This window comes from Sturnus vulgaris, chromosome 9, assembly GCF_052056855.1.
Source record: "Sturnus vulgaris isolate bStuVul1 chromosome 9, bStuVul1.hap1, whole genome shotgun sequence".
Lineage (NCBI taxonomy): Eukaryota > Metazoa > Chordata > Aves > Passeriformes > Sturnidae > Sturnus > Sturnus vulgaris.
Window position 1 is genome coordinate 21697435 of NC_142251.1, and position 26662 is coordinate 21724096.

Here is a 26662-nt window from a genome sequence, read left to right on the forward strand (position 1 = left end):
TAAATTCAAGTAGGGGTTGTGTGAAGGTAAAATTGTATCAGCAACCCAGTTCAGTTATCGTGTAGCAAGGTTTCTCTTTGTTGCTGGGTGTAGATGGTGTCGTATTTTATTATCAGTGGGTCTTTTATGGACATATGTATCTATTGATTCCAGCACTCTGTTTTTATTTCTTCCCCTGGTGTTGCTCGGAGCGCCAGCATTGCCCAAGTGTCACAGCCATCGTGTGTTCTTTCATTTCCTTTCCCAGACATTTTTCCCTCCCCTTGTGACTCGTGCTTTGTCCGCACACGGAGTGCGGTGTGACTGCAGTACGCGCTCCGAGGCTGCCCGTCCGGAGCGGCTGGGATCGGGGTGGGACCGGGGCGTTCCCGGGCCGCCATGGCGGCGCTGCGTCCCCGCCTCAGCCCTCACAGCCGGCCCGCCGGGGCGCCCCCTGGCGGCGCGGGCGCTGCCGCGGGGCCGGGCCTGGGCGGGGCCTGGCGGAGCCAATCGGGCGCGCCCGGCGCGTTCAAACGGGGCGGGGGCGGTGCCGGTGCCCGTGCGGAGCGCAGCGCAGCGCAGCGGGGCGGCGGTTGAGGAGGGGCGCGCTCAGGTGAGGGCCGGCCCGCACGGAGCCTCCGCGGCCCGGCGGGGCTTCCCCTCCGCGGGCCGGGCTCTGCCGCTCGTGTGGGGCAGCGGGGCTGGAGCTGCTGCTGGGCTGGAGCTGCTGCTGCCGACTCCTCGCCCTCTCCCTAAGGGCGGGCCCTTGGCCGTGCGGGGTCGGCCGGGGAGGCAGGGGAGCTTTGCTGAGGGCTGACAGAGCTGCCGGTTGCTCCAGCTTCGAGCGCTTGTGTTTCCTATCTAGTTAGGAGTTGTAGTTCTTTAAAACCGAGGAATGAGCGTATTTCTCGGTCTGACTTCAGTTCTCTCGAACTGAACCTCATTCCTTATTTTAGAAAGAAGGCGCCTTTAACGGGGAGTTTCACTTTTCTCCAGATAGACTTTGTGATTATTCATAAGGCATAGCTGTGGCAAGAGGAGAGCTTACAAAACTTATGTTAAAGCTACGTGGAAAGGATGGACTTTTCAGAAAACACACCAGTCATAGCTTGCATCCGTGCTTCTGTGTTTACTGACTGCTAGAGGGAACCACAAAGTTTGTATTTTACTAGTCATGTAACATAGTTTCCTGTCTCAAACTGGACTGAGCAATAAATACACTGCTCTGGAATTTTGATATTTTCCTCACAAGTTGAGAGCTCTGAAAACTGTGCAGTCATGACGTGTAAGTGGATGTAATTGCATAAAGTCTGAGAGACTGAAAGCTATTACTTAAAAGTGTAGCATTAAAGGAAACTTCTGTTAGAGCAATGGCTAAATTATTTCTTCTACATCACTTGCTCTCATCTTGCTTTCCTTTTTTTCCCCGACCATGTGCTGCTGTTGTTAATGATACAGCAGCTTTTGAAGGATCCAAGGCAGGTGACTTCTTGCTGACTTGTAGCCATGAATTAATCGCAGCTGGCAAGTCTGCAGTGGGTATTGATATCAAACCCATTACAACCCAATAACTATGATGCAGATGCAAAAGGGTAACATGCTTTCCTATACAGATTACATATATAGAGCTTTCGAAATATTTAGATGTAGAAAGGACAGGAGGTATATTTTATAGGGTTTTTTTTGTCCCCTAGGCTAGGTATCTTTTGTTTTGGTATGTGTCTGTGTACCAGAGTGAATTAAATGACATCCAAAGGTACTATTAAAAGTCATCTTTATTAACTGTCCTGTTCTGATACTGGGTTATATAGATTGCATATCAAAATCTTGAAAAATCTCCCTTCCATGTTCACAGAGGTCCTATTCAAGGTTAACTTTGTTGTTCTGTTGGAGTCTGTTAGCTGTGAAACACAGAATGTAAATAGATGTGAGTGAATGGAGACATGATCTGGAATTTCCTTAGTTTGGAAATCATGGTAGATCATTTGGAAGAAATATCCATGGTCATCTTTGTTGCTAAATAGTTAGGTTGTTTTTTTTACCAACTGGTGCATCTTTTGTGATGCTTACTTTAGTTTCTGAAACAAATAATAGAACTCAATAAATTAAGTCAAATATCCTGTTGTTGGAAGTAGTCATTCAGATATAAAAGAATTATTTTGTTAAAATACCAAGGTGAAACAGGATACTAATTATTAATATTTGGGAACACATACTGCAGTATATGTAAGAAGCTCCCCATGCAGCAAAACATAACTCACACTGCAAGTAAGCATCATAAACAATTTTTTGCTTTGTCTCCCCAGATTCCTCATGAAGCAGCAACTAGAAATAATCCTTTAGGAAAGGTGCTTGGGTTTTAATTAGCTGGAAGACAAGATGCCTATTTACACAGTTCCTGCCAGGAGCCCTGCTCGGACACGATGCACAGCCACTTTCCAGAAAGCTTCCTCACACAATACCCCGGCCAGCAGTAAAGCATCTGGGCAGCAGCTGAGGTCACAGGTTTTGGGAGAAAAGGATGGTCTGCCTTCATGTCCTCAGAATAAGGCTGAGGAAGTAAATAGGACATATGTGATTTCAGCTTGTGAAAAAGTGAATGATGTGTCAACTTCTTTTAAACTGGAGGGCAGATTAACACTCCAGAGGAGAACTGGAGCAAGCAAAAACTCAGTGTCTGGTAGTGACACAACACAGAGTACAGAAGAACTACAAACAGAGAAAAGACTTACCCTGCAGAGGCGTGTGAGGACTGGCTCCACGGAGAGGAGTAAAATTAATCAGAATATTGTGCCTAGAAAAGGAAATGATAATTTTGATGTACGAGGAAATGACAAGATTACACTTCTACAGAATATTAAGGGTACAGATGGTGTTAAACCAAACTTGAAGTTAACTGAGAGTCAGTCAAGTACCAAGTTGCAGCATAACATGAACAGCAAGGATTCCTTTGCTTTAGTTGGTGATGTCTGTGCAAATGCTATTAATTTAAAAGATAAGACAAGCACTGCTGACACAAAGTTTCAAAATGAAGTTCCTAAATCAGAACGGTTTGTTACCTCAAAGTGTACTAATAGCCTGTCAGGAGAGCAACTGAATGAAAAAGGCAATATAAATAAGCTAGCTGGAAAGCAAAGGATACAGCACTTGATGATGAAACACAGCAGCTTAGAAAGACCAAGGACACCAGCAAAAGTTTTAACAGAAAGATTTACACTTACACCAAAGAACAGCACTTCTAAAAATCAACTGTCTCTCAAGCCAGCCTCAAATGAACAAACACCTCATCTGCAAATTTCAGCCAAGAAACTCCCTAGTATCTCCAGCTCTCTTCCTGTGAGTACAAGTTCAGAAACAAAAATGAACACAGAAACTTTAGCTGAGAGCAGCAGTACCGGGGAAGATGCTTTCAAAGTGCAAAACAGCAAAGTGATTGTGGCAGTGCGGGTGCGGCCCTTCAGTAACAGGTCTGTATCCTGGACTTATTTCTGCTGCTAACAGTGTGTGTTCATTTCTACTCTGTACCTGTTGAATTATTTCATCATTGATCCAATAAGGATATAATACATACTTGGAAATTAGCTGATACTTCATGCAACACCAAGATATATTTTATTTAGAAACTGAATTGACTTTATTGGTGTTTGGGTCTGGGTCTGTTTTTCATGTATTCAGTAACAAAAGTGTTTTGAAACTTAATACTTTGTGTGTTCTTCAAGCAGGTATTTTTAGCAATGATCATTGATTTTTTTATTTTCCATTACATTAGGCAGGGAATAACGAACTTAAAGCATGTAGCTTATATTTTTTTTTCTTTTCCCACCTTTTCCATTCAGAGAGAAAACTGAAAACTCATTCCCTGTGATCTACATGAATGGTTCAGAGACAATTGTACAAAATCCATCCACAAACCAAGTTTACAGCTTCAGTTATGACTTCTCCTTCTGGTCTTTTGATAAGGGTGATCCTAATTTTGCAAGCCAGGCAATGATTTATAAAACTTTGGCACTGCCACTCCTCGAAAGAGCTTTGGAGGGATACAACGCTTGTCTTTTTGCTTATGGGCAGACTGGCTCTGGAAAATCATACACGTAAGTTGCTAATAATAATTGTTAAAATTCTGCCAATTGTTATGCAGTAATAAGTAATGAAAGAGATTGAATGGAATAGATTTTAGAGTGATTAAATTGTGTCAAAAGGTTATTGTGTATTTTAAAAATAACTAAACCAGTATTTATAGCAATTAACCAAAAGTTAACTTTGGAGTATTTTTATGTATGTGACCCTGATTTCTTTCTACTTTTAATGGAGAAAATAAAAACTTTACAGAGATTTTAGTGAAGGAAAACCTTTATTAATGCAGAGAGCTTGTCAGACTCTCCCAGTGCTGTTTTTCACCACTGTTTGTTATTTTGTGCATGAAGTGGTGTAATAAAGTATAGCATGTTTTTTGGAAAAGACATTTAAGAGATGATTATAATTATGGTCCTTATGCTTCAGAACTTTAAATCCAGGTGTTTGTGGTACTGCTTTTTTGAAATCACATCTTTGCACAAAATAATTCCAGATAAGTAACATTTTTAGGGTTTACAGCTAATTATGTATATGTTATTTATATTTTGAAATAGAATTGCTAGTGAGCTGTCTGGTTTCCAAACATGCATCTATTAACATTAGTTCATGAAATTTATAATTCCTATCAGGTGCTATAGACTTTTATTAAAATGTAGTAGAGGACCAGAAATGTTTCTGTTCAATTTACAATAAATATAGAACATACACAGAAGTAAGTTCCCTTTTAAGTGGGTGAACTTCCATCTCAAGGGGATGAACTCAGTCTTTGCTTACAGTGATGCTTTTACCTTGGCCTAAAAGAAAGATAAACTCAGGATTATTATTATTATTATTATATCATATTATTATTATATGTTATCCTATTTGTAGGTTTGTTGGGGTTTTGTTTGGATCTTTTTCTTTCACTTAATAACTTACCTTCACCCCTTTGTGTTTTGAACAAGGCTGAAATTAGTATCAGGGTCCTCTTGTCAAGTTTACACAACAAATTTCTGCTGTGCAGCCCTGTGTGTCTCTAGAGTGCAGGTGGATTAGTCCAGTGCACTGGTGTGCTGCTGTGGCAGAACTGAACAGGAAAAAACTGCACCAGAGCTGGAGACAAGCTTAGGTTGCACTGGAAGTGTGCAGAGAATATGAAATGCAGGCATGTGAAGATACTGAACATTTATAGGTTTAGACTCTTCAGCTGCTGTAGTCTTTGTTTGACTTGGGTTTCCAAACTATTTCTCAATGGATGAAATAGAAAATACCTCTGGATCTCACCTTGTCCAACTCCACAACACATAGACAAGCACCAATTTGGATCAGGTTCATTTCTGTTGCTTATTGTTCTATAACTTAGAAGTGTGTGGCATGGCCACTGCAGAGCTGTACAGTTAACATTAAAATTGTCTATGGAGAGTTCCAAAACTAAAGCTGCAAGATTTTTGTGACTGCAGGATGATGGGATTTGATGAAGACCGAGGAATAATTCCAAGGCTTTGTGAAGATCTTTTCAATCAAATAGCACAAATGGACAAGGAACAGGTGATATGCTTATGCCATTGACCTTATATTGGAATATGAGGAAAGTGATACTTTAGTGCTGATCCCTTTATTAGTGTTCATATTCTTTTGCTGATTCAAATCTTGTTTGTATTCATAGCCCTGATTCATGAGGTTCAACACTGTTTTGCTTCCTTAATGGCAGTAATGTGAGAAAGAAATATGGGCATGATATTTTTGTTGCATCACCTGACTAGGATTCTTTCCTCTATATTGCATGCCATTCTTACATTTTAAGATTTATGTAAAGAAAGGCAAAACAAAATTCCCATGGGCTCCACAGTTTCAGTGGAGGCAGTAAAAGAGAGCTCAGAAATACAAATTTATCATTAAACATCATGTATCAAAACAAAATACACTGTAATAGTATTCCAATTCTAGTATTTCAGCTCAGTATTTTAGCTGAAACAAAAAAAACTACCCTTGCTTTCTTTGTATTTTTTTTTTCCTCTGTGTTTGTATCTGTAATGACTGACTTGCAGTTCAGTAGACCTTAACATTCAGTTAGTCTTACTCAGGCAAACCTTCCCATTTTTACCTATTCCAAATTTCTTTACTGCTTTATATTTGAATTATAGACTTTGAATCCTAATACCTGGCAACATCTAATATTCTAATCCTCCAGCAGATATGATAGACACTGAAGAATTTTAAAAAGTTATTTATTGCTGAGATTGGCTATAGAGTATAACTTCTAAAAATGCAGAGGTTTTTTTTATTCCTTTGCTTTATGCAATGTAAGTGATTCTGTTGCAATGAATTGTCTTGAATCTTGTCTTTCTGATTACAATGCTTATGGGGCTTTGCTGCAATCTTCCTTGTTTCTTAAAGAAAATTCCGGTCTTCTTGAAAATAGAAAAAAAATGTTTTCATGAAAGTGGTGTGGTGTTTCTGTTTTTTTTTAAATTGCATTAGGGAGACTCAAAGTTTATCTTCCTATTAGATCATTCTGTTCCATGTCAGGATGTTTACAACATCAATCCATGCCTTCCTTGTGACAAATATCATGCTGTAGAAGCACAATCCCAAAGGGAAAGAGATGTGTGCAGGTGCAAACAAAATTGTATTTTCATGAACTAAAACTTCAATGCTGAAAATTCTGAAGTGCATATATATACTTTATTTTAGTGCTTTATAGCTTCCATCTGGGAATGTCTGTGGATGGAATTCCAATGCATTGTATTTTTGGTCTGTTACAGTAGACAACCTTTAAGGGTCCCTTTCAACCTAAACTGGTTCTTGATATCATTTCTCTTGGAAAGTCCCTTCAGCACAAAAGTTTATAACATGGACTACCAGATCCTGATTTTCAAAGTTAATTTTTGAAACAAAGGATGATGAATATGTTTTGTGGACTATGTAAATGACTATTATTAATTTTATTAGGTTTTGTATCATCTTGAGATGAGCTTCTTTGAAGTATACAATGAGAAAATTCATGATTTGCTTGTCTTTAAAGCTGAAAATGGACAGAAGAAACAACAAGTAAGTTGCTCACGGAATCAAGTATCTGCATAACCTCTATGTAGTGGCATTTAGTCTGAAAGAAAAATGCACAAATGAGAAGTGATCATTGTTTTTTATCTAAGTATATTAGATAGGAACAATGGGATTCAAGTGAAAATAAAAGATCAAAATATCACCACATGACTTAAAGCAAAATACTTGTCACTAGAGAAATGCTAACATAGAAACAAAATGATTCAGTAGAATCTATTAAAATACTTAAAATCTCCCCTTATCTGCAAAACGAAGATGATCTTATCAGCCTTTGTAAAAAGTCTCCTAGGGTATATCTAAAGCTCCAGCTTACAATAAGAATCCTCCCTACAATATAACTTGAGTTGTAGTCTTGTAATTTAGATGGAGTTTTCTTTTTTTGTTGTCTGATTGTGTCTTAAGGAGCTGGAGGAGGGGGGAAAGAAACAAGATTGGCCTGATTAACTAGTTAAGGATCACTGGTTAAACCAGTTTAGCTAGTGTTTAGTGGTTGGTTGTGTATTAGAATATGTAAAACCGTAAATTAAAGAAATTTCTTTTAAGTAGTATATGTAAGGAAGGAATTTGTTGTCTGATTTACTAATAAAAGTACTTCTGTGCTTTGACATTGAACGCTGTCCTGTGTGCAAATAGAATATTAGTTTATGGTAGATGTAATAAATGGTATGCAAAAGATGATGTGCAACATCCAATTTGCTGTTGAAATAAGTCCTTTAATCTAAGCTTGGGACTTAGGTCGACTTGTTATAAATAAATTAAGACTCTACTGTCTTGTTTAAAGCAAGAGTGCTTTCACTCTGAGTCTTGCCAGTGATTTTGGGGTAAGCCACTTAGAAACATAATAGATTTATGTTGTAGAATCTTTTTTTAAGATACTTCTGAGTACTATATCTAACTAATGCACTCCTAATAATTTTTATTTTTAAATTATTCTCATCAGCTTCGTGTAAGAGAACATCCAGTGTTAGGACCATATGTGGAAGGCCTGACAGTGTAAGTCTTACCTGTACTTATTTTAACAGATGTGTGGTGTAAAGAGAGTATCTTGAGGCTCTATGAAAGCTTGTGTACCCACCAGTAAAATTAAGCAAGATCCCAGTGTTATGTAGCTTTAGAAAAATGCATACCCATGACTAGCTTGATATATTTTCTTCATTGTCTTAGTGAAATCTAAGAATGTGGAAGTCTCAAGACAACTGCAGCTTTCATTCTATATTTGTATTCTATTTGTAACTGGGAAAAGGCTTCAGAACTCAGGCAGCATGTATATTCTATAGAAAGAAAACTGTGTGAACCCAAACTTTTTGTTTTTTTTCCCCTCTAGGAATGTTGTCCGTTCTTACTCTGATATTCAGGTAAGAGTTTTTTTGGTTAAAGGAAGTACAAATATTTCTGCCTGCTCCTTTTCTACTTACTGCTGAAAAATAAATTCTATGGATGGGAAGCAAATGTTTTACAGACAGTAGTCTATGATGTTTCAGCTGATTTTGTAAGAGTTATGAAGAGCTAGTTCTGTATAATGGAGCTGAGTATATTTGTACAGTCAAGTGTCACTGTTGACATTGTTATTTCTAAAGTTTAACTTTTACTTCCTCACTTTTATAGTCATGATTTGTGTTAATAAATATATTTGCAAACATTTGAATCTTCAGTTAACCATCTAAAGTAGGATTTGGTTTCATGTCCTGACTTTTGTCTTTTACAGAGTTGGCTTGAACTAGGAAATAAGCAGAGAGCAACAGCTGCTACAGTAATGAATGACAAGAGCTCTAGATCTCATTCTGTCTTCACCCTTGTCATGACACAAACCAAGGTATTGGCTGGGGGTTTTTTGTATCTGTTCAAATTTGGTAGTAAAAAATTCTTTTGTGTGCTGCCTAGAAAGTTGTGAGAATATACTTGAAGATCTTTGAGTGAAGCATAGGTCATTTTAACATGGCTTTCTTCACTGCAAAACTTGTTTTATTTTACATGCTTTGAGTAGATTCTGATGTCTTTGTGCTAAGTATATTTATAGCAGCAGTATAAATACGTCTAAGCTGACAGATCTAGGAGTAGTTCCAAGCTTCTCAGTGTGAATTTTGAGATGTAAAAGGAATCCTAATTGAGGCCAGACTGAATTTCACACTGCTGCCAACACAGCTTCTAGGAAGGTTAGACTGTGTGAGGTGTGTGGCTGTGCTGACTTCCTGCACACAACAAAGTGGTAGGAGATGCAATTTCTGCTCAGTTTCTACACACTTCACTGAATAAATGTTTTCTTGCTTTAGGATACCTCTTCCCCAAGTGTCTCCAGATTATAGGGACTACAACTCCTCATCTGATGCTTAACAGACAAAACTTGACTTAGTGACGTGAGCCTGAAGACAGAAATGGAGTAGTCAGAGCTCCTCAGGAATCTGCAGACTGTCAGTTTTCTCCATTGACAAATGACTTGTTGGTTTAGGGGTTTTTGTTCTTGATTGGTTTAATGTCTTGTCCCAGTTCTCTTTATTTTCTCCTTTCTTCTTCCCCTTGCCATTCTCACCACTAGATGACTGATTTTTTTTCTCCATCATAGCTGGTCTTGAGCTTTTCCACTGACTCCTTAACTGATCTTCATTGGCCTACATCAGCAACAGCTTACTGATTTGCATGTTTATTGGATAACTGCAATTGGATTGACTGTAGTCATCAAACTTCAGACCCAAAACCCTAGTTTGGTAACCTGTTGGATTTGCAGTTTATGCTTGTGCAGTTATTCAGCCACAACCAACTGATACTATGGTTATAAGTCTGAGCTTAGTTTCATTTAAGGGATATACATGAGAGTATCCTGTCAAAAAATTAAATGGCAGCATGAAGTTTTTATGGATTTAATGTGAACAGCTGTCCAATTTCTGCTTATCCTCAAGCTTTTTATTTTGGTTTGAATGTCAGCATCTCCCTTTCTTTCCAGGTAGAATTTGTGAATGAAGAAAAGTGTGATCGCAGGCTCACCAGTCACATAAATCTAATTGATCTTGCTGGCAGTGAGTGCTGTACAAAGGCTCAGACCACTGGAGAAAGGCTGAAGGTAAAGCAAGAGTGGAAATCTGTGGAAAAGGCTTGACTCCTAAGAACACTCTTCAACTCCAAAGCATGCTCACCTAACAGGACTTTTGGGCAGGAGCTGTAGCTATAAAAGGGTGTATTTAGCCCTTATGCTTATCACTATTCCGTCCCATTTTGCCAGTGAGGTGGGTGGCCCGAGGAAGCTTTTTGGACTGTGCAATGTGTTTTGCTTAAAACACCTCTCCCCATGATATGTAGGTCTAATGATCCTGCAGGAGGAGTGGAAATCATGAATCAAATATCACATGGAGTTGAGGTTTATTGTTTTTTGGGGCACCTAATTAAATAGATTTTTCTAATAGGACACTTTATTTCAAGCTCCCTTCATAAGTTTGATGGTTCTTAACACTACTTATTTTAAAGGCAGATCCTTGTTTTTCCCAAATGAAGATGCTCTTGCATCTTAGTGTTTTTTAATAACTGATGACATTTAATGTGGTACAGCTTTAGTATCCGTTGAACGAACATAATTAATCAACAATACAGTTGATAACATCACACAAGAAACTGCAACTGTATTATAAATATTTTTATTTTTGCTTTGTGTAGGAAGGTGTGAGTATCAATAAATCACTGTTGACCCTTGGAAGGGTTATTTCTGCACTGTCTAAACAATCTCAAAATGGAAGGAAAACTTTCATTCCATACCGGGAATCTGTCCTTACTTGGTATGTACATTATATTTCTGAGACTCTGGCTTTCTCATCTATTCATGAGGCACCTCTTCCCATCCTTTCTCTCCCTCTTTGTCAAATGACCTGTGGAGGGAAGAAATTTGCCTGTTGCATCAGATAAAGACCCAACAGGAGCTTAGTTTGTGTTTTAAGTAGCTAACAGTCCCTCTCAAATAAGTAGCAGGACCTTGAGTATTTTCTATTTTATCTGTTCCAATTGGGAAGTTTTGAATTTTTCTGTGAGGGCCAGGGATTGACTGGTATTCTCCTGTCCCATGCAGGCTGTTAAAGGAAAGTCTTGGTGGCAATTCCCAAACAACCATGATTGCCACAGTGAGCCCAGCTGCCAGCAGCACCGAGGAGACGCTCAGCACCCTGCGCTATGCCAAACAGGCTTGTTCAATTATCAACATCGCTAAAGTGAACGAAGATGTAAATGTCAAACTCATCAGAGGTGAGATTGACATCTGCACTCTTTCAGGGTTGTCATTTGCATGTGTGTTCAGTTTATTTCTTGTAAGAGTTGTTGCTACTAATATTCTGTTGTATTCGCTGACCTCTTGTCAACTAGACTAATTGAGCTTGAGGTGTCTTCCTTTTAATATTGTTCTTTGTGAGCTTTCTTGTTTTCTAAAATGCAGGTGATATCTTAGGCTATGCTTGAGAGCTGGAAATAGAGAAAGGTGTTTTGTTTTAAAATAAGTAACTGGATTGATTTTGTACTATTGTACTGAAGTGTGTTTTGCCTTCATTTTTTACATGTACTGTGTATCTGTTTTGTCTAATGTAGAATTAAAAGCTGAAATTGAAAAACTGAAGGCAGCTCAGAAAAGTGCTCTGAACACTGATCGTGAAAAATACAGGCGTTATTTGCAGGAAATAACATCTCTGAGGGTAGAATTGCACCAGCAGGAGCGGAACATGGCAGAAATGCAAAGGTCAGGCACTCATTAATGTCTTAATTTAAAATGGAAATGGTAAAATTTATATGCTGTAATTTTTCTCCTAATATGTTATTTTCTCCATATATTAAGGGCCTGGAAAGAAAAACTTGAACAAGCAGAAAAAAGGAAATTGGAAGATATAAAAGAATTGCAGGTACATATTTTTTCTATAGGACATAGTACAGAAAATATAACCTCAGGAAACCTTGCAGAAGAATGAGAGTAGCTGTAAGATTTGGTATCCTTAATACTCATCTTTTAACAGATTGCTGTCACTTCTTAGAAAAATTTCATGTAGATATTTGAATGCATAAAGTAAATAGTTTTTTAATGCAGAGCTCTTTTTTATCTAGAAAGCTGGAATTGCATTCAAAATGGACAATCATTTACCAAACCTTGTCAATCTCAATGAAGATCCTCAGCTTTCTGAGGTGCTGTTATATATGGTCAAAGAAGGGGAAACTACAGTTGGAAGGTGTACACCAAATTCAAAACATGATATCCAGCTTTCTGGAGTGCTGATTGCTGATGACCATTGGTTTGTAGTTCTTTTTCTATTTTAAGTTTCTTTTTGCCCTTCTCTTTCTGTTGGAGTCAATCTTCCTTCTGGCAGTAACAAAATAGAGTTTTCTAGTCAAGAAAATACTATGTAGGGATATTTTTTGTACTGCTCAATGATTAAGGCAATTACCTTCTCTCTCTAGAAATCTGTTAACTGAGTTAGTTTAGTTTCTTTGTTCATTTCATTCATGTAGCAAAGTTTTCTTCTGCAGTATTTCTGCATGAATAAGACCTGATCAAATGATGCTGTGTGATAGAAAAATGTTTTAAGTTCAGTGGAAAAGTGAAAAGCCTTGACAGTTCTTTATGTAATAAAAATAGCAGCTTGGCTATACTGGAGAAATATTGCTTAAAGTGCATTCCATGCAACTGATCCTCGAAAAAATGCTGTAAGAAATGTAACTAATCAGTTATTAAAAGCATGAAAGTCACATTATCAAAGAAATTCTCAGATGGCAGGGTACTGCAGTAGTTTTCTAGCAGTGGATTCCTAGATATAAATATAGGTTCTCTACCAAAATATAGGTTGTCATTCATTAATTGTGTGTTGTACCTAAATAGTATGAAGATAATAATGAAGATAATACACTTCTAGGAAAACAATAACATCTAAAGTCTTCATTTTAGTCTATTAAGAAACATCACTTGCAATTATCATGAGCTACTAATACTGCAAATGTTTCTTGTTTTCAGTGTTATTAAAAATACTGTTGGCAAAGTAAGTATTATTCCACTTAGAGAAGCCAAGACATACGTAAATGGGAAATGCATTTTGGACCCAACAATTCTGCATCATGTAAGTGATTGATCTTGTAATAGTAATTTGTGCATGTGTGGGATTCTTTACTTTGTTAATATCTCAGCTTCAGACTGCAGGTTTTCTGAGAATGCTCTGTAACCATAAATATTTCTCTCTTCCTCTTTGATTCCTAGCTTCATCTGCATGTTTTAAGCACTGATAATTTGTTTATCAATCTGAGAGGTTCAGCAGAAATTTTTTTCCCCAATAGGGTGATCGAGTGATACTTGGGGGAGACCATTATTTCAGGTTTAATCATCCAGCAGAGGTTCAGAAAGTTAAAACATCTTCTTGTGGGACTTCATGTTTGCATGATGGTCCAAAAGATTTTGAATTTGCAAAGAATGAGCTGCTTATCGCACAGCGAACACAGTAAGTATTGATTCTTCTTGTTCTGAAAATAAGCTCAGTTGTTAATTCAACCATGCAATTAGTTTTAGAAATAACTGAAGATTATTAATTATTTCAAAGTAATAACCTTAGTCTTCTGTGATGGTGGAGAATTTGAGAGACAGTGAAGTGTTATTTGTACTTACTTTATTATGGGGTGTTATTGAACCACAAGACTCACTGATTTAAAATTTAATTTTGCATCTTAAGGTTGTTTAGTGAATTTCCATTGCAGTCTTTAAATTTGTGTAAATGATGTAATACAGTAAAAATAGAAATTGAGTGGACTTCAAAATTCTGGAATTTCTTCCATATTTACATTGGAAGCATCTACATTTTGTCTGTGAAATCAAAACCATGTCAAGTATGTAAGTTATTTTGTTAAAAAAATCTTTAAACCCTCATGACAGAAAGAGATTATAATCTGTATACCTCTTATAAGAGACAAACAACAGCAATCTAAATGCACAATACTTGTAGGCTTCAATCAGAAATTGAAGAGGCACGACTCAAAGCCAAGGAAGAAATGATGCAAAGTGTCCAAATAGCAAAAGAGATGGTTCAGCAAGAACTGACTGCACAAAAAGAAGCATATGAGAGCAAAATAAAATCCCTGGAAGCAGAGGTGGTAAGTTGCCATTGCATCATTACATGATCAATATATCAAATATATCAATAAAGTAAGTCAGAAACTGGAGTATACGGTATGTGTTTGTTAGGTGGTCAGTTGGGTTTGGTTTGTGTGGTTTTGGTTTTCTTTTTCTCTTGCATATTATAGCAGCATGTTAGAGAATGCAAAGCCTCGTACTTTAAAAAAAAGTCAACCTTAGTAACGGAAGAAGTTGTAGAGTAGTTATCCTCTTCAGGGTTATTCCAGGAGTTGTGACTTGTAAGCAAAGAAAAATACCTACAGGACCTATCTTATTGCATGAGGTTTTAAATTCACGATTCTGGATTGATAAATACAGGTTTTGTTTTTTTTTTTTTTCTAAGCTTGCATGCTACTTTGCAACTGTACTGAAAAAAACTACAATGTGCATAAGTTGGCATAGAATATTACAACATGGTAAAACACTAATGATGTATCTCATCTCTTACATATTCTATGGAAGACCTAAAGTGATGCTTGTGAACTGGAATATAACCATTGCTGGCACTTGGCTGTGTAGTTCACAGAGGCTGCAAGGTTTAAATGTATTGAATATCTGCCTGAAGGATGGCTCAGAAATGCTGTAGAAGGAGCATTCCTCCTCTCACTTTCCTTTTTTCATATTAGAGAGAAGAGTCTCGTAAGAAGCAAATCCAAGAACTCAATAACCAAAAAGCCACAACTAAAATACAGGAGCTGGAGGAGGCAAAGAAAAGCCTTGAGCTAGAGCTCCACTTCAATAAAAAGCGTTTAGAAATGGAGACCTTGGCTACCAAGCAGGTAATTGGAAAAAAATCTTTTAAGGCAATAAACTCGAGTTTGGTTGGGGTTTTTCTTTTCTTTTCCTTTTTTTTTTTTTTTTAAATAAATTATTGTAAAGAAAATTATTTAAAGTACTTCTACATGATTTTATGCAGAAGAACTGATGTTTTGTTTGCAACCTGTGTATTAATGTATTAATGTTGGAGATTTAACTAATACTGGCCTTATTTCTTAAATACTGTGGTGCACCAAAATTTAGCAATGGTTGCCTTTGGCAAAAGTTATTACTCCAGATATTAATGTAAGTAATGACTGAGTCTTGGCTGGCGTTCATATATATCTGACTGCTGCAACAGATACAACTTTTTAAAAAAGCTGTTCCTTCTTAATTCCAGTATTTTTTTTGAGCCTTGCAACATGTAAGCAGACCAGAGAACTGTGAAAATCAATTCTATTATCTTGATATAGCAGATGTCAAGTATAAAATTAATTTTGTGAGTCTTTAAAATGGCAGTAACAAAAAATTTAGCTTCAATAAACAGCATTAAGAGTTTTAGAATTTTTTTTCCCACTTCCCATTTTCCTCCAGGCTCTAGAAGACCATACTATTCATCATGCTAAAATAGTGGAAGCTCTGGAAGCAGAGAAGCAGAAGATTGCTGAGGAAATACACACCCTTCAGAAGAATCATGCAAGTGGGAATAAACCAGTGACGAGTATGTATATGCATAATGTTACCAGAGCAATGCTGGCTTCTCTTTCTCAGTGGGCCTGGATGATGGGTATTGATACAAGAGCTTTTTCTGTTCCACTAATACTTCTTTAATGATCCTGAACAAGAAGAGCCTTCTGGTTGTTGCAATCCTTTCTGTTCATCAGCTGTGTGTATTGGACTGCATTAAAAACTCTATTTAATTGCTCTCAGGATGGTTAGGTGGATGTACCTGTAGTCTGTATTTATTCCAGTTACTTAAAAGTCCTTCCCTGTCTCCACTGGTCAGGCATTAACTCATTGGGGAAACTGGAATAGGAGAATGAATTTTCTTCAGTTTCCTATCTTGGATTAATAATGACAATATAGTGTCTGGTCCTATGCCTCTGTTTCTGAAATACCCTTTACTCAACCATTTAAGAGTTCTCTTGCCTGGAAGGGTAATGTTTTCCCAATGTGTTGGGAATTCTTGGAACTATTGTTGGCTAAATTAATTTTATGCTTTTGGGTTGTGGTTTCTTTTTTGCTCTTTATTTTTTTAACACTGAAGTTGTTGCATCACATAGTTGGGTTTACTAAATCACTGTATTCTATATCCTTTATTAGTTCCACTGAACTGGAAGTCTCTGAAGCTGTCTGTGATGATTAAAGAGGCTAACACCATTAGCAATGCATTAGGGAAAAACACTGTTTTCTGCAGGTCAGTATCTGAGTTACTTAATTATAATGTGTAAATGTAATGGATATATAATACTTACATATATATTTGGGAGTGGATTTGGGATGTGCAATGAGCTGTTGGTGTTTCTTTAACAGTCTGGTGCAATTGAACATGATTAATTTTTTTTCCAAACTATTGTTAGTTAAGTGTGTAGCTGAGCCTTGTTATTTTGAAATGCGAATTTCTAATTTGAATTTTAGATCAAAACTTTCGAAACTTTAAGACTTTATTGCTATATACAATTAACTTTGAATTTAGCATGCTTTGGTGGCGAATCTTCTGATGTCTCTCTTACTTTGGTTCACGTATTAAGTGGTCCTAAAGCACAGTAACTGTGAGATGCATGATGGCTGAAGAAATTTGTTTGTGTCACCTTTTTTGTCTCTGTACAATCCTACCTACAAGAATCTTGTTTATTTTATGTCTTGATTTTTGTCTTCTTTTTTTTTAACTTTCTCCAATTCTTAGGCATGACAAAATTGATGATAAAACAGGAACAGTGTCTTCTATTCAGGTGCACGTTCGTAACATCAAGCTGGGAATAACAACTTTCTGGAGCCTAGAGAAATTTGAATGTAAACTAGCAGAAATGAAAGAACTCTATGAGGTCAGTAACAATTGAAGAAGAACCACTAGTAATCGGTAATATTATGTCAAAGATAAGGTTTTGATAATGCATACAGAAGGAAAATCTTGGTGGCCTTTTTGGGTTGTACATCTTTAACAGCAAGACACATGACTACTTTTTCACTAAAAACATGCAGATGCATTTGTCCATCAAACAAAAAGAATGCAATAGAAACAAATGACTTTATTCAGGCCATTTTGTGTAGAGAGCAAGAAGCAGTAAAACCAGGACTGCTTTGTGATTCTTTTGGTTGTTCAATTGTTTTATGTTGTAAAGGAACTTGAATTTCTAAAGGTATCACTTGAGTTTTCATTATTAAATTCTATTTATCTATACGTTGACTACTTTATAATTTTTTTTCTGTTTAACTCTCCTCCTCCTCTGTGTTTCCTTTGTTTTTTCAGAGTAATGATAGAAATAAAGCTGTTGTTGATGTGTTTTATGATCCTGCTGATGAGTGGGAACCTGACCTTTCAGACAGCTCCATTTCCTTGCTTTCCAGAAGAAGGTAAAAGTAATTTGCAGCTACTCTTCTACGCTTAAAACAAAGTAAAAACTTATGTAGTTATCTAAATATGCTTTTGTTCCGATTTCATACATTATGTTATCTGGTGAGTCTTCTCTTGTATTCACTCATTCTCTTGGATTTCCTCCATGGACAAAAAAAAGGAACAAAAATTGTGTGTAGAGCTTTCCAAAGTATCAATGCAGAGTGAAATGTGTAGCTTTTCATGTTTTATTCTCACTTCTATACTATCAAAACATTGCTTTTAAGGAGTAAATTGTATATGGTCTGGACCTTGTATTTGAAGTTTTAGCCTTATAACTATATTTATAACTGACTCACACATTTGTGTAAGCTGTAGCTCATCATAGAAATGCTTGATGAAGAGAAATGCTTTTCTTTTCAAGGTTTTTCATGTTCTTTTATAATCCTTTCTTAGAAGTAGAAGCTTCATGAAGAACAAGAGAATTTCTGGATGTTTGTCTGAGATAAAATTGCAATCTATTCAGAATAAACAGACTTCCTGTATATCAGGTACTTGCTAAATGGCAAAACACTTTTCTTACTGAGAATCTGAACTTATTACACATATAAAATGTAGGTGCTTCTGATAGTTGATTAAAAACTGTGGGTTGGAAAGCAAATTTAAACACGTTCTGCTTATGATACTTTCAAATTTATAATGTCAAACTGTTAACAGTAGGCGTTTCTGTATTTTTAATCATTCTTTCTGATGGCAAAAACTTCCTCACCAGCACTTTATAAGCCTAATTTAAGAAATGTATCTGAAACATTACTCTGCTTAACTATGTGGGTTAACTGGAGAAAGAGGCTGAATCCTGATACAATAATATGGAGACTTCATTTGCTTGAGTTGTTGCTATTCATTTAGTTACTGAGGTTTCCCCAAGCTCTTGACCAGGTTTTACACCTTTCTTTTCCTGAACTATAGGATGCTTCAGTCTTCCAAATATATGAATGCATTCAGTTATTTTAGATTGGTTGGATTTTATTTTTTATTTCTCTGTTGATTGTTGAAACAAATGTGTTCATGTTAAAGAATTTTGCTATGGAATTTGTCTTTGTACCAACAGAACTTATAAACTATTTAGAGTATTTTACACATTTTTTTCTGAATGACTGCTTTGAGTAGATGAATATCTATATGAAAGTCATTAAAAATACACACTCACTGACTGCTCACTCCTATGAAGAGTTTCATGCATGTATATTTTGCATTTACCTTGTACAGGTTCACTGAGCAAGTCCAGCATATGCTCAAGCACTTCTGAATTGTTTCTTCCTGGAATTTGCAAGGAATCTATAAGTTCAGCTTTAGATTTGCTGGAACAGAATCAGGAAGGAGGAAAAAGCATAGCAGATAGTCTCCTAACTAATTTGTTTATAATTTTTTCTGGAGCGTCTGCCATTTCAAAAGCCTATGAACAGCAAGATGAAGAATGTCAGGAAAACTGTAAGTCTCATTTTCATAGTGGTCTAAACATTTCTAATGACTTTCAGATGCACAAGCATTCATGTGTTTGTGAGTCACAAGAATTACTGTTCCTATGTTCATTTGCAAAGGAGATGGATCTCTTTCTCTTGTAGTTTTCTCTCTTGATCGTGCTGCTCAGTCCTACAGCATCAGAATTGTCTCTGCTTTTGACCAGATTGTGGTTATAAGCAAACTCTGGCTTAATAATATCCAAAAATATCCTGGATCTAGAAAAGTTGATGAAGAAATGAAGCAGGAAATAAAGAACTTGGGAGGTTATTTACAGTTGCTGTTGCAGGTAAACCTTTTTAAAGAATTCATCTGTGTATAGAAAACTTCTCTGCATTAATACAGTATTTATTACAGACTTACTGAAAGCACTTAAATGTCCAGTGTGTGTAATGATAAACCAATGCACCTAAGGAAGATAAATAGCCAAGGTTGCATTTTTTCTGGCTATGCTGATAGTTGTGTGTGTTAGTGGAGAGTAATGCAGACCTTCCTGTGCCCGGGCCCTGACAGAGACATTGGTTCTTGTAAAATGGTAAAATTAACACACAATAAGAGCAAATGGTAATTTAGACTATTAAGTGCTGCTGTTTATAAACTCATAAACCCATGGCCAGTGAATATTATTTCTGTGCACACTACAGCCTTGTGAGTTTTTTTTCTTTAAAACTATGTAGCATAATGGTATTGTTGCTCTGTGGTTGCAAGGCATGATTTTTTAGCTGTCATAGATAAACCATTGGAAGTAGGAAGATGTAAAGCTTAAAATGCCTGAGTATTGTGTGCTAGGAGCTCTTTGTATAGAAAGTGTGTATTCTTTGGCCAGAGATCCTTTCTGGCATCAGTGAAAGATGTGCCTTTGTTTCCCAGGGGTGTTCTTCAGATATATCCTCGATGGTAACAGAAGCATGGAGCAAAGTAAGCCAAACAATAAAACAAACAATGAAATACATAGGACACTTGGCAGTAGTCACAGCAGCTGATATTTCATTTCCTGAAGAGAACAACATTCCTGCCTCTAGTCTACAGGTGAAGAAATGTTTCTTAGAAATAATGATAATGAATAATAATTCTAGTGTTGCACTCACACTTACTATCAGTAACTGTACTCAGGAGCAAATTGTTCCATATACCAACTTCATCAACTGAATTAAGTATATGTAGAGTTTATCAAATACTTCAAATTTAGAGTGCAAGTGGATGTATTAACATTCTTATTTTTTTTCCCTTAAAAGCCACATCCTTTGAATCTGTGTAAGTTAAACCTATGAAGAGAAGTGTAGGGTGCTTTTAGGACTGTACTTGCACTGAGATTATACAAGTCCATCTGTTTCACTGAAATTCACTACTTGTATTTTAGTAATCTGTGTCTAAGTACCACATTGAATTTACAAAAATCTGAACTGAGCTCCTGTGGTCCAAGAAAGATGTGTGTGAATAGACCTGCACTGAATAATTTGCTTGAAACAAAATTATTTCTAATCTACTGTAGAAAATCTGTTTTAATTCAAGACCTCATCAGTTTTCTTTAACCATTGCATTTTGCACCTTTTGTTTTTAAAGGAATTTGTACTTGCCATTTATGATGGAGTAGGCTCAGGACTGGAGTATCTCACTGATGCTGTACAGGAGAAAGCAAGAATAGTACAGAAAGAACTTGTGAAACAATGTCCTCAAAATGAGGTGAGATGAAATGAAGATTAAAAACTGCTGCTATATCTTGGAGACACTTGATCATGTTTTGTTTTTTCTGCTTGTATTTAAATTGTGAAGAAGATGATATTGTAGGGAATTACACAAAGTAGAGAAGAAAGTATAAAGAGTAAGGACTATAGTTAAAAATACTTCTGCAACTGTTTGAAAATTCTAGTACAGGAGTTGGGGTACCCCTTGGAAACACACCACTTTCTCAGTGGGTAAGCCCCTTTGACAGAGAGCATGGCTGAATTCCAAGAAAATACCTGGAAAAGACTGAAATCTTCTGTGTGATAAATTGTCCCTCTCAAGGGAAGCAAATATTTCTTCCTACTCTGGTTTTCACTATTGTCATTCTTAATCCTACAGATAGTGAAACTATCAAAACTATTTTATTTCAATGTCTTTTGCTTAACTCCCAAATGCTTTGTATTCCCAGCAAAAGGAACTGAGCACTCTGCTTTCCAAATAATGCTGTTCACTTGCTGCAAATTCTTAAGTATCTGCAGCATCTGTGCATGCTTATCTCTGGTGCAACTACTGTGTAAATTCAAAGAAAACACCAGAGCTACCCCTGCCACTTAGAACGACAGTGATACAAAGTTACAGGACAACTTTTCTTTAGTGAATATTTAAATATGTTCATTTGATCCTCCCATAGTAAGGGTTTAAAGCCTTGCAGATGTAATTAATGTTTTCTTTCAGTTAATATTTTATTTGAAAAATTGCATATTTAGTTGCAGATAATGGTATTTCTTTTGGATATTTCTGTCTTTAGTATGTCAGTGTTTGTTCTTTTTTTTTTTTTTTTAATGTACTTTACCTTGAATGAAGTGTACAATATAATTCAAGTTTCTCTGTAGGTTCAAAATCGAATAAAGGATAACGTGGTGGCATTAGCCAGATTCATTGAAAATAACATGTCTTACTGCAGAAAGGTAAGAGAAAAGTTTCACAAAATGTATGCTTTGAGTCTGGTATTTAAATCTTAAGGATGCATTTACCTAAGAAGAGGAATGTATGTAGAGATACATACATACATATATATATATATATATATATATATATATATATATATATATATATATATATATATATACACATACATATTGTATATTTACAATTGCATGATAACACCTCCTGTCACAGCAGCATTCCTATGACTGGAATGCTAACTTTCCTTGCTGCTGCATTTCCACTCAAAGCTCTTTTATTTTAAAAGAGCTAAAGAATTTCTAGAGATGCTTGTATCTCCCTTTTTGTGCTCATCTTGAACAGCCTAAATACCTGTTATGTTTTTTTTAAGTTGGAAGATCTTGGCTAGTGTAATTGTTTTAGAAGTGCTGCCATAGTTTATGACCATAGTTACTGGTTTTTGAATAAAAAGTCTGGATAGGTGATTTATCCTCTAACAGCCAAGCATTTCCTGGATTTTCATGTAATTTGCCTTTTTTATTCTTTTCCTAACCCTATCAACCATGTGCAGTTCTTTTCAGGGCTGTCTTATAGGACATGACATTGATTAGATTTTGTGTTTCAGCATTGGCTTGATCGATGTGACTGAAACCATAATAGGCATGTTTAGTACTTAATATACTGTGATGTATTTGATTCTCTTTAAATTGCTCTTCAATAATACAGAAAGAAACAGAATCTCAGTTGCCAGAAGATGACTTTGTCTATCGAGAAATAAAGAAGAGCACCAAGATTGCTGTGAAGTATTTGGAATTGGAGCAGTGTCTGACTGAAGTCTGTCAAATTGTCTCTTCCATGTTACAAGGTATTTAGAGTTACCACCTGTAACCTGTGGACTACAGGAGACTTGCAAAGCAAGGGGGAGGGCTCTTTGGTATCTGTAAAATGCTGCATTTGATTCTTCTTGTTTCTGTTTCTCATAGGGTTGTACAGAAACACCAGCCCTCTCAGGAGCTTTGCAGAAAATATTACTGTCATTGCTGGATATTTTAACAACTACTTCAGTTTATTTGCCTCGTCTTCTGTGAACGACCCTAATGAGAAAATGCACGTGCCTTTTATGAACCTGGGTGAATTGGACTCTCTGGTTGATTCCCTTATTTTGAATTTTGAACTTGGACAAGGACAGCCATCACTGCAATCTCAAATTATTTGTAATGAAACTACTGAGACTCCAGGAGGACAGGTTGAAACAGGTCAAGTTGAATTTGCTTGGAAATTGAATGGGATTCCAGAATGCACACAGAGTCCAGAGCTTTCACCTGGTAGGATAGAATGGGTATAGAATGTTATTATCAAGAAATTAAAGAAAACTCTTTCCTTTTGCAGCATATCACAAAAGCTAAAATTTATTGCTAATATTATTAGTGAGTGAGTGATTGGAAAGTAAAATGCCATGTGTAAGTATCCTATATTTCACCAAAGAAAAAAGTACATTCCTTAAGAGGCTGTCAAACTTCAAAAGATAATTCCTTTTGTTTTAATATAAGTCTATTACTACCTAAGTTATAAGAAATAATTTGATTTTTTTGAAGTTTTGCTTCACATCAGCTCCATTATGATCTAGTAATGCTACTGCAACTTGAAAGTGTTTTTTATGCCTTTTTTTAAATAGAGCAAAAACTTTGTATTTATTTATGTAGAGGAAAACAGTGAGAGCTAGTAAAAGTACCTTATTTGATGGATGCTTTTTAAAGTGTTTTTTAGTTCATTGACACATTTGGGCTTAAAATACTTCAGATGACTTTGAACAGCATCATTGGTAAGTTTGTGTTGGGTTTGTTGCTAGTGAGTTAACTTTTGATTTCTGAAATAATTTTCTCTACTATTCATATTGGAATAGAATCATATCTGTTCCTAAATAACATAAGTTATCCCAGCTTGTGGAGAGCTTCCCAATCCACTACTTTCTTATGCTTGTTATCATTGTTTAACATCTTACTTTTGGTCTGCTGGCTGAAGTTAATGGGAAGGATGGAAATTAATTTGCATGGGTTTTAGGAGGCCTGGACTGAGCACAACTTACAACAGTGCTGAGAAATTCATAAGGTAAAACTGAAAGTTTTTTCCTATACATCAACGTGGCTGTGGTGGTTTAAGCCCAGCTGGAAACCAAGCACCACACAGCCACTCCTTTGCTCCCCCACCAGTGGGGAGCATCAGAAGAGTAAAAGTGAGAAAATTCCTGGTTTGAAATATAAATAGGGGAAGGAAAAGACACACACACAAGCAAAGAAAATCAAGGAATTAATTCACTGCTTCCCATGGTCTTCCTAATGGCCTGCAAGGGAATCTCTGGTCCCATGTCTGGAGCATCTCCCCTGATCCAGCATGGGGTTGTTGGTCCTTCCCATGGACTGCAGTTCCTCATGAACTGCACCAGTGTGGGTCCCTTCCACAGGAGCATCCTGCTTCAGTTTGGTTCTTTCATGGAGTTAAAAGTCCTGCCAGCAAACCTATTCTGGCATGGTCTCCTTTCTCCACATGTCCCTGCCAGGAGCTTCCTCTATCACTGACTTTCCCTGGCTTTCCCTCCATCAGGTCCACCTGTGCCAGTGTGAGCTCCTCCATGGGCTGCACCTGGATCTCTGCTTCCACATGGACCCCCCCCCCCCCCCCCCAGGTCCTGTCCCTCTGCCTTGTGCTCACACTGGAGTTCCAGCATGTCCAGTACAGCAGCACAGAAACAGCAGCAATGCCCCGACCATCTGCCAGTCCCTGTGCATCACCATTGCTGTCCTCAAAATGTCCCCAGCACAGCAGAGTGAGGGGATCAGCAGCAGGAAAAACAAAAAGCAGCCACAGATGAGCACTACACTAATGTACTGTAAGGCATCAAGCCCAGGAATCTGCCCAAAGCAGCCAAACAGCAATAATGGCTGTGAATTCCATCTAACACATTCCAATCAAAGCTGTTGTCTTGAACCTTCTGAGCCTCATGTTGGGCATCAAAAGGGATTGTTGTGGTTTAACCCCAGCTGGTAACTCAGCCCCACACAGCTGTGTGCTCACTGCCTCCCAGTGGGGCTGGGGAGAGATTTGGAAGGGTGAAAGTGAGAAAAATCAGGAGCTGAGATAAAGACAGTTTAATAGCAAAAGCAAAAAACTGTGCATGCAAATTAAACAAAGAAAAAATCAATTCACTGCTTCTCCTGGGCAGGCAGCTGTTCATCCATCCCCAGGATTGCAGGGCACCATCACATGTAATGGTTAATTGGGAAGGCAAATGCCATCACTCCAAATGTTCCCCCATTCCTTCTTCTTCCCTTCTTATATTGAAGATGATGTCACATGTCTGGAATCTCCCAGCTGTGTCCTCCCCACTTCCCAAGCACCTCCAGCCTCCTCATCAGCATGGCAGTACAAGAAGCAGAAAAGGCCTTGGTTTTTGTAACTTCTGCTCAGCAATTAAAAAAAAAAAATTATCATCGTTGTGTTCAGCACAAATCCAGACCACTGTCCTATACAAGCTACCTTGAAAAAAATCAACCCCACCTAAGCTAAGACCAGCACAGCTTCCATTCATGGCTGTCACCTCTCCTTCTGAGGGAAAATGTTCAACATCTTGAGAATTTCAGTCTTTGAGGATATGTCAGGTTCTTGGAACTCTTTTATGCAAAAAGACTGCAGTAGAATCAATCATCATTTTCTTTTGAAAATTTTAGTTATAATTGATGCCGTTATTCAGTGATTTTGTGCTTTTCTGATGCAGATGAAATTGGGAAGGTAATTATGCTGATCCAGTAACCCACATGTGTATTTCCTAAAGGCTAGTACACTGTAGTACTTTCCCAAAAAATGTCTACAAGTGTAGTCCTGCCACCAAAAATACTCAGCACTTTTTCTTGTGGTTAATAATTTTCTTCTTATACAAGGTGTGATGCTTAATTGCTTTCTTAGTGTAAAGGCCTTTGCAAGTTTACTCAAGGGTTAAGAAAGTCTATTCAGTTGTTCAGATTTTTATGCTTTAATACTTGTGTATTATTTTATATTTGGCTGAAGTTTAAAAAATGTAACTGGTTCTTCTGTGTTGTGTATCTAAGCATGGGAAATGTAAAAACTACATCATGTACCTGATCACTGATTTTTACAACTTGTAAATTTCTTGTGTAATTCAAGTGTAAATTCCTTGTTGATTTTCCTCTGTTGAGTTTGAGACCTTCCTTTGTCACTGAGAGTCTTGTTTTCTTGCTCAAAATATTGTAGTGTCAAAATAGTAAATATTAGTAAGAGGTGTTTTCTGTAGCTTACAAGGAAACAAACCAAAAGATTTCTTTACCTACCTAAAATTTCTTTTCTCTACTAAGACACTTCAAGTTCCCTCAACTAACAGCACACACAGCTATAGACTGCTCATAAACTAATCTATGCCTATAAATATCAGAACAGTCAATTCCTTTCAGTATCTACTAGTTAAGATTATGGTGTTATATTGCAAAATTACATTCAGGTGTTAGTGTTGTTCCACCTGCTCACATGATTAATCATGTTAGCTTTTGTTCTTGTACTTAATGAGAAGCATTGCTCAGAAAATATGTTGAGATTTGTACCTCTGTGCATTGTTATGAGATTTTTTTTCCTTTTCTGTAACTGAAAACCAAGTTTTTCACAACCTTAAAGCTCAAAATGTCTGGGTTTTTAGCATTTTGGAAACTCAGGAAGTGACCATGCAAACTAATGGGGTTTTGATAGACTTTTAAGGTCTATGAGATATTGGAAGAGCCATCTTAATAGTGAAATTCAACTTTTGCAGGGTAAGTGAAAATGTACCAATAATTTCCTTCTGCTCAGTTGAGGTTTGTTGTTTTGGGGGGGTTTTGCTGGTTTTTTGTTTGCTTTTTCTTCTTTGTGCTAACCAACTAATCAAAACTAATTAATCTGTGTCTAATCAATCCCTCTCTTACTCCCATTGTTAATGCACTATTTTGAAAGTAAGATGTTGACAAAACCTA

The 26662-nt window shown here is 36.9% G+C and overlaps 1 protein-coding gene across 1 annotated transcript; it reads left to right on the top strand.

Moving 5' to 3' along the window:
- Positions 1 to 2347: 2347 nt before the first annotated feature.
- Positions 2348 to 26662, top strand: KIF14 (kinesin family member 14). Its single transcript, XM_014885589.2, has 29 exons — positions 2348 to 3446; positions 3816 to 4070; positions 5493 to 5580; positions 6985 to 7083; positions 8039 to 8091; positions 8423 to 8453; positions 8804 to 8911; positions 10037 to 10153; positions 10741 to 10859; positions 11147 to 11319; positions 11656 to 11803; positions 11900 to 11963; positions 12163 to 12347; positions 13064 to 13166; positions 13381 to 13541; positions 14040 to 14187; positions 14836 to 14988; positions 15560 to 15686; positions 16289 to 16382; positions 16872 to 17010; positions 17436 to 17539; positions 17976 to 18070; positions 18789 to 19010; positions 19145 to 19329; positions 19911 to 20069; positions 20604 to 20723; positions 21599 to 21673; positions 22377 to 22515; positions 22634 to 26662. Exons 1-29 carry the CDS (start codon positions 2359 to 2361, stop codon positions 22993 to 22995), a joined length of 4914 nt encoding a protein of 1637 aa, XP_014741075.2. The 5' UTR covers positions 2348 to 2358; the 3' UTR covers positions 22996 to 26662.

What these genes read in the sequence shown, in the direction of transcription:
- KIF14 (XM_014885589.2), top strand. Translation starts at nt 2,359, where the DNA reads ATGCCTATTTACACAGTTCCTGCCAGGAGCCCTGCTCGGACACGATGC. An exon ending in GGCTCTGGAAAATCATACAC is followed by an intron (nt 4,071 to 5,492) that starts GTAAGTTGCTAA and finishes TTGTGACTGCAG; the next exon opens with GATGATGGGATTTGATGAAG. An exon ending in ATGGACAGAAGAAACAACAA is followed by an intron (nt 7,084 to 8,038) that starts GTAAGTTGCTCA and finishes TATTCTCATCAG; the next exon opens with CTTCGTGTAAGAGAACATCC.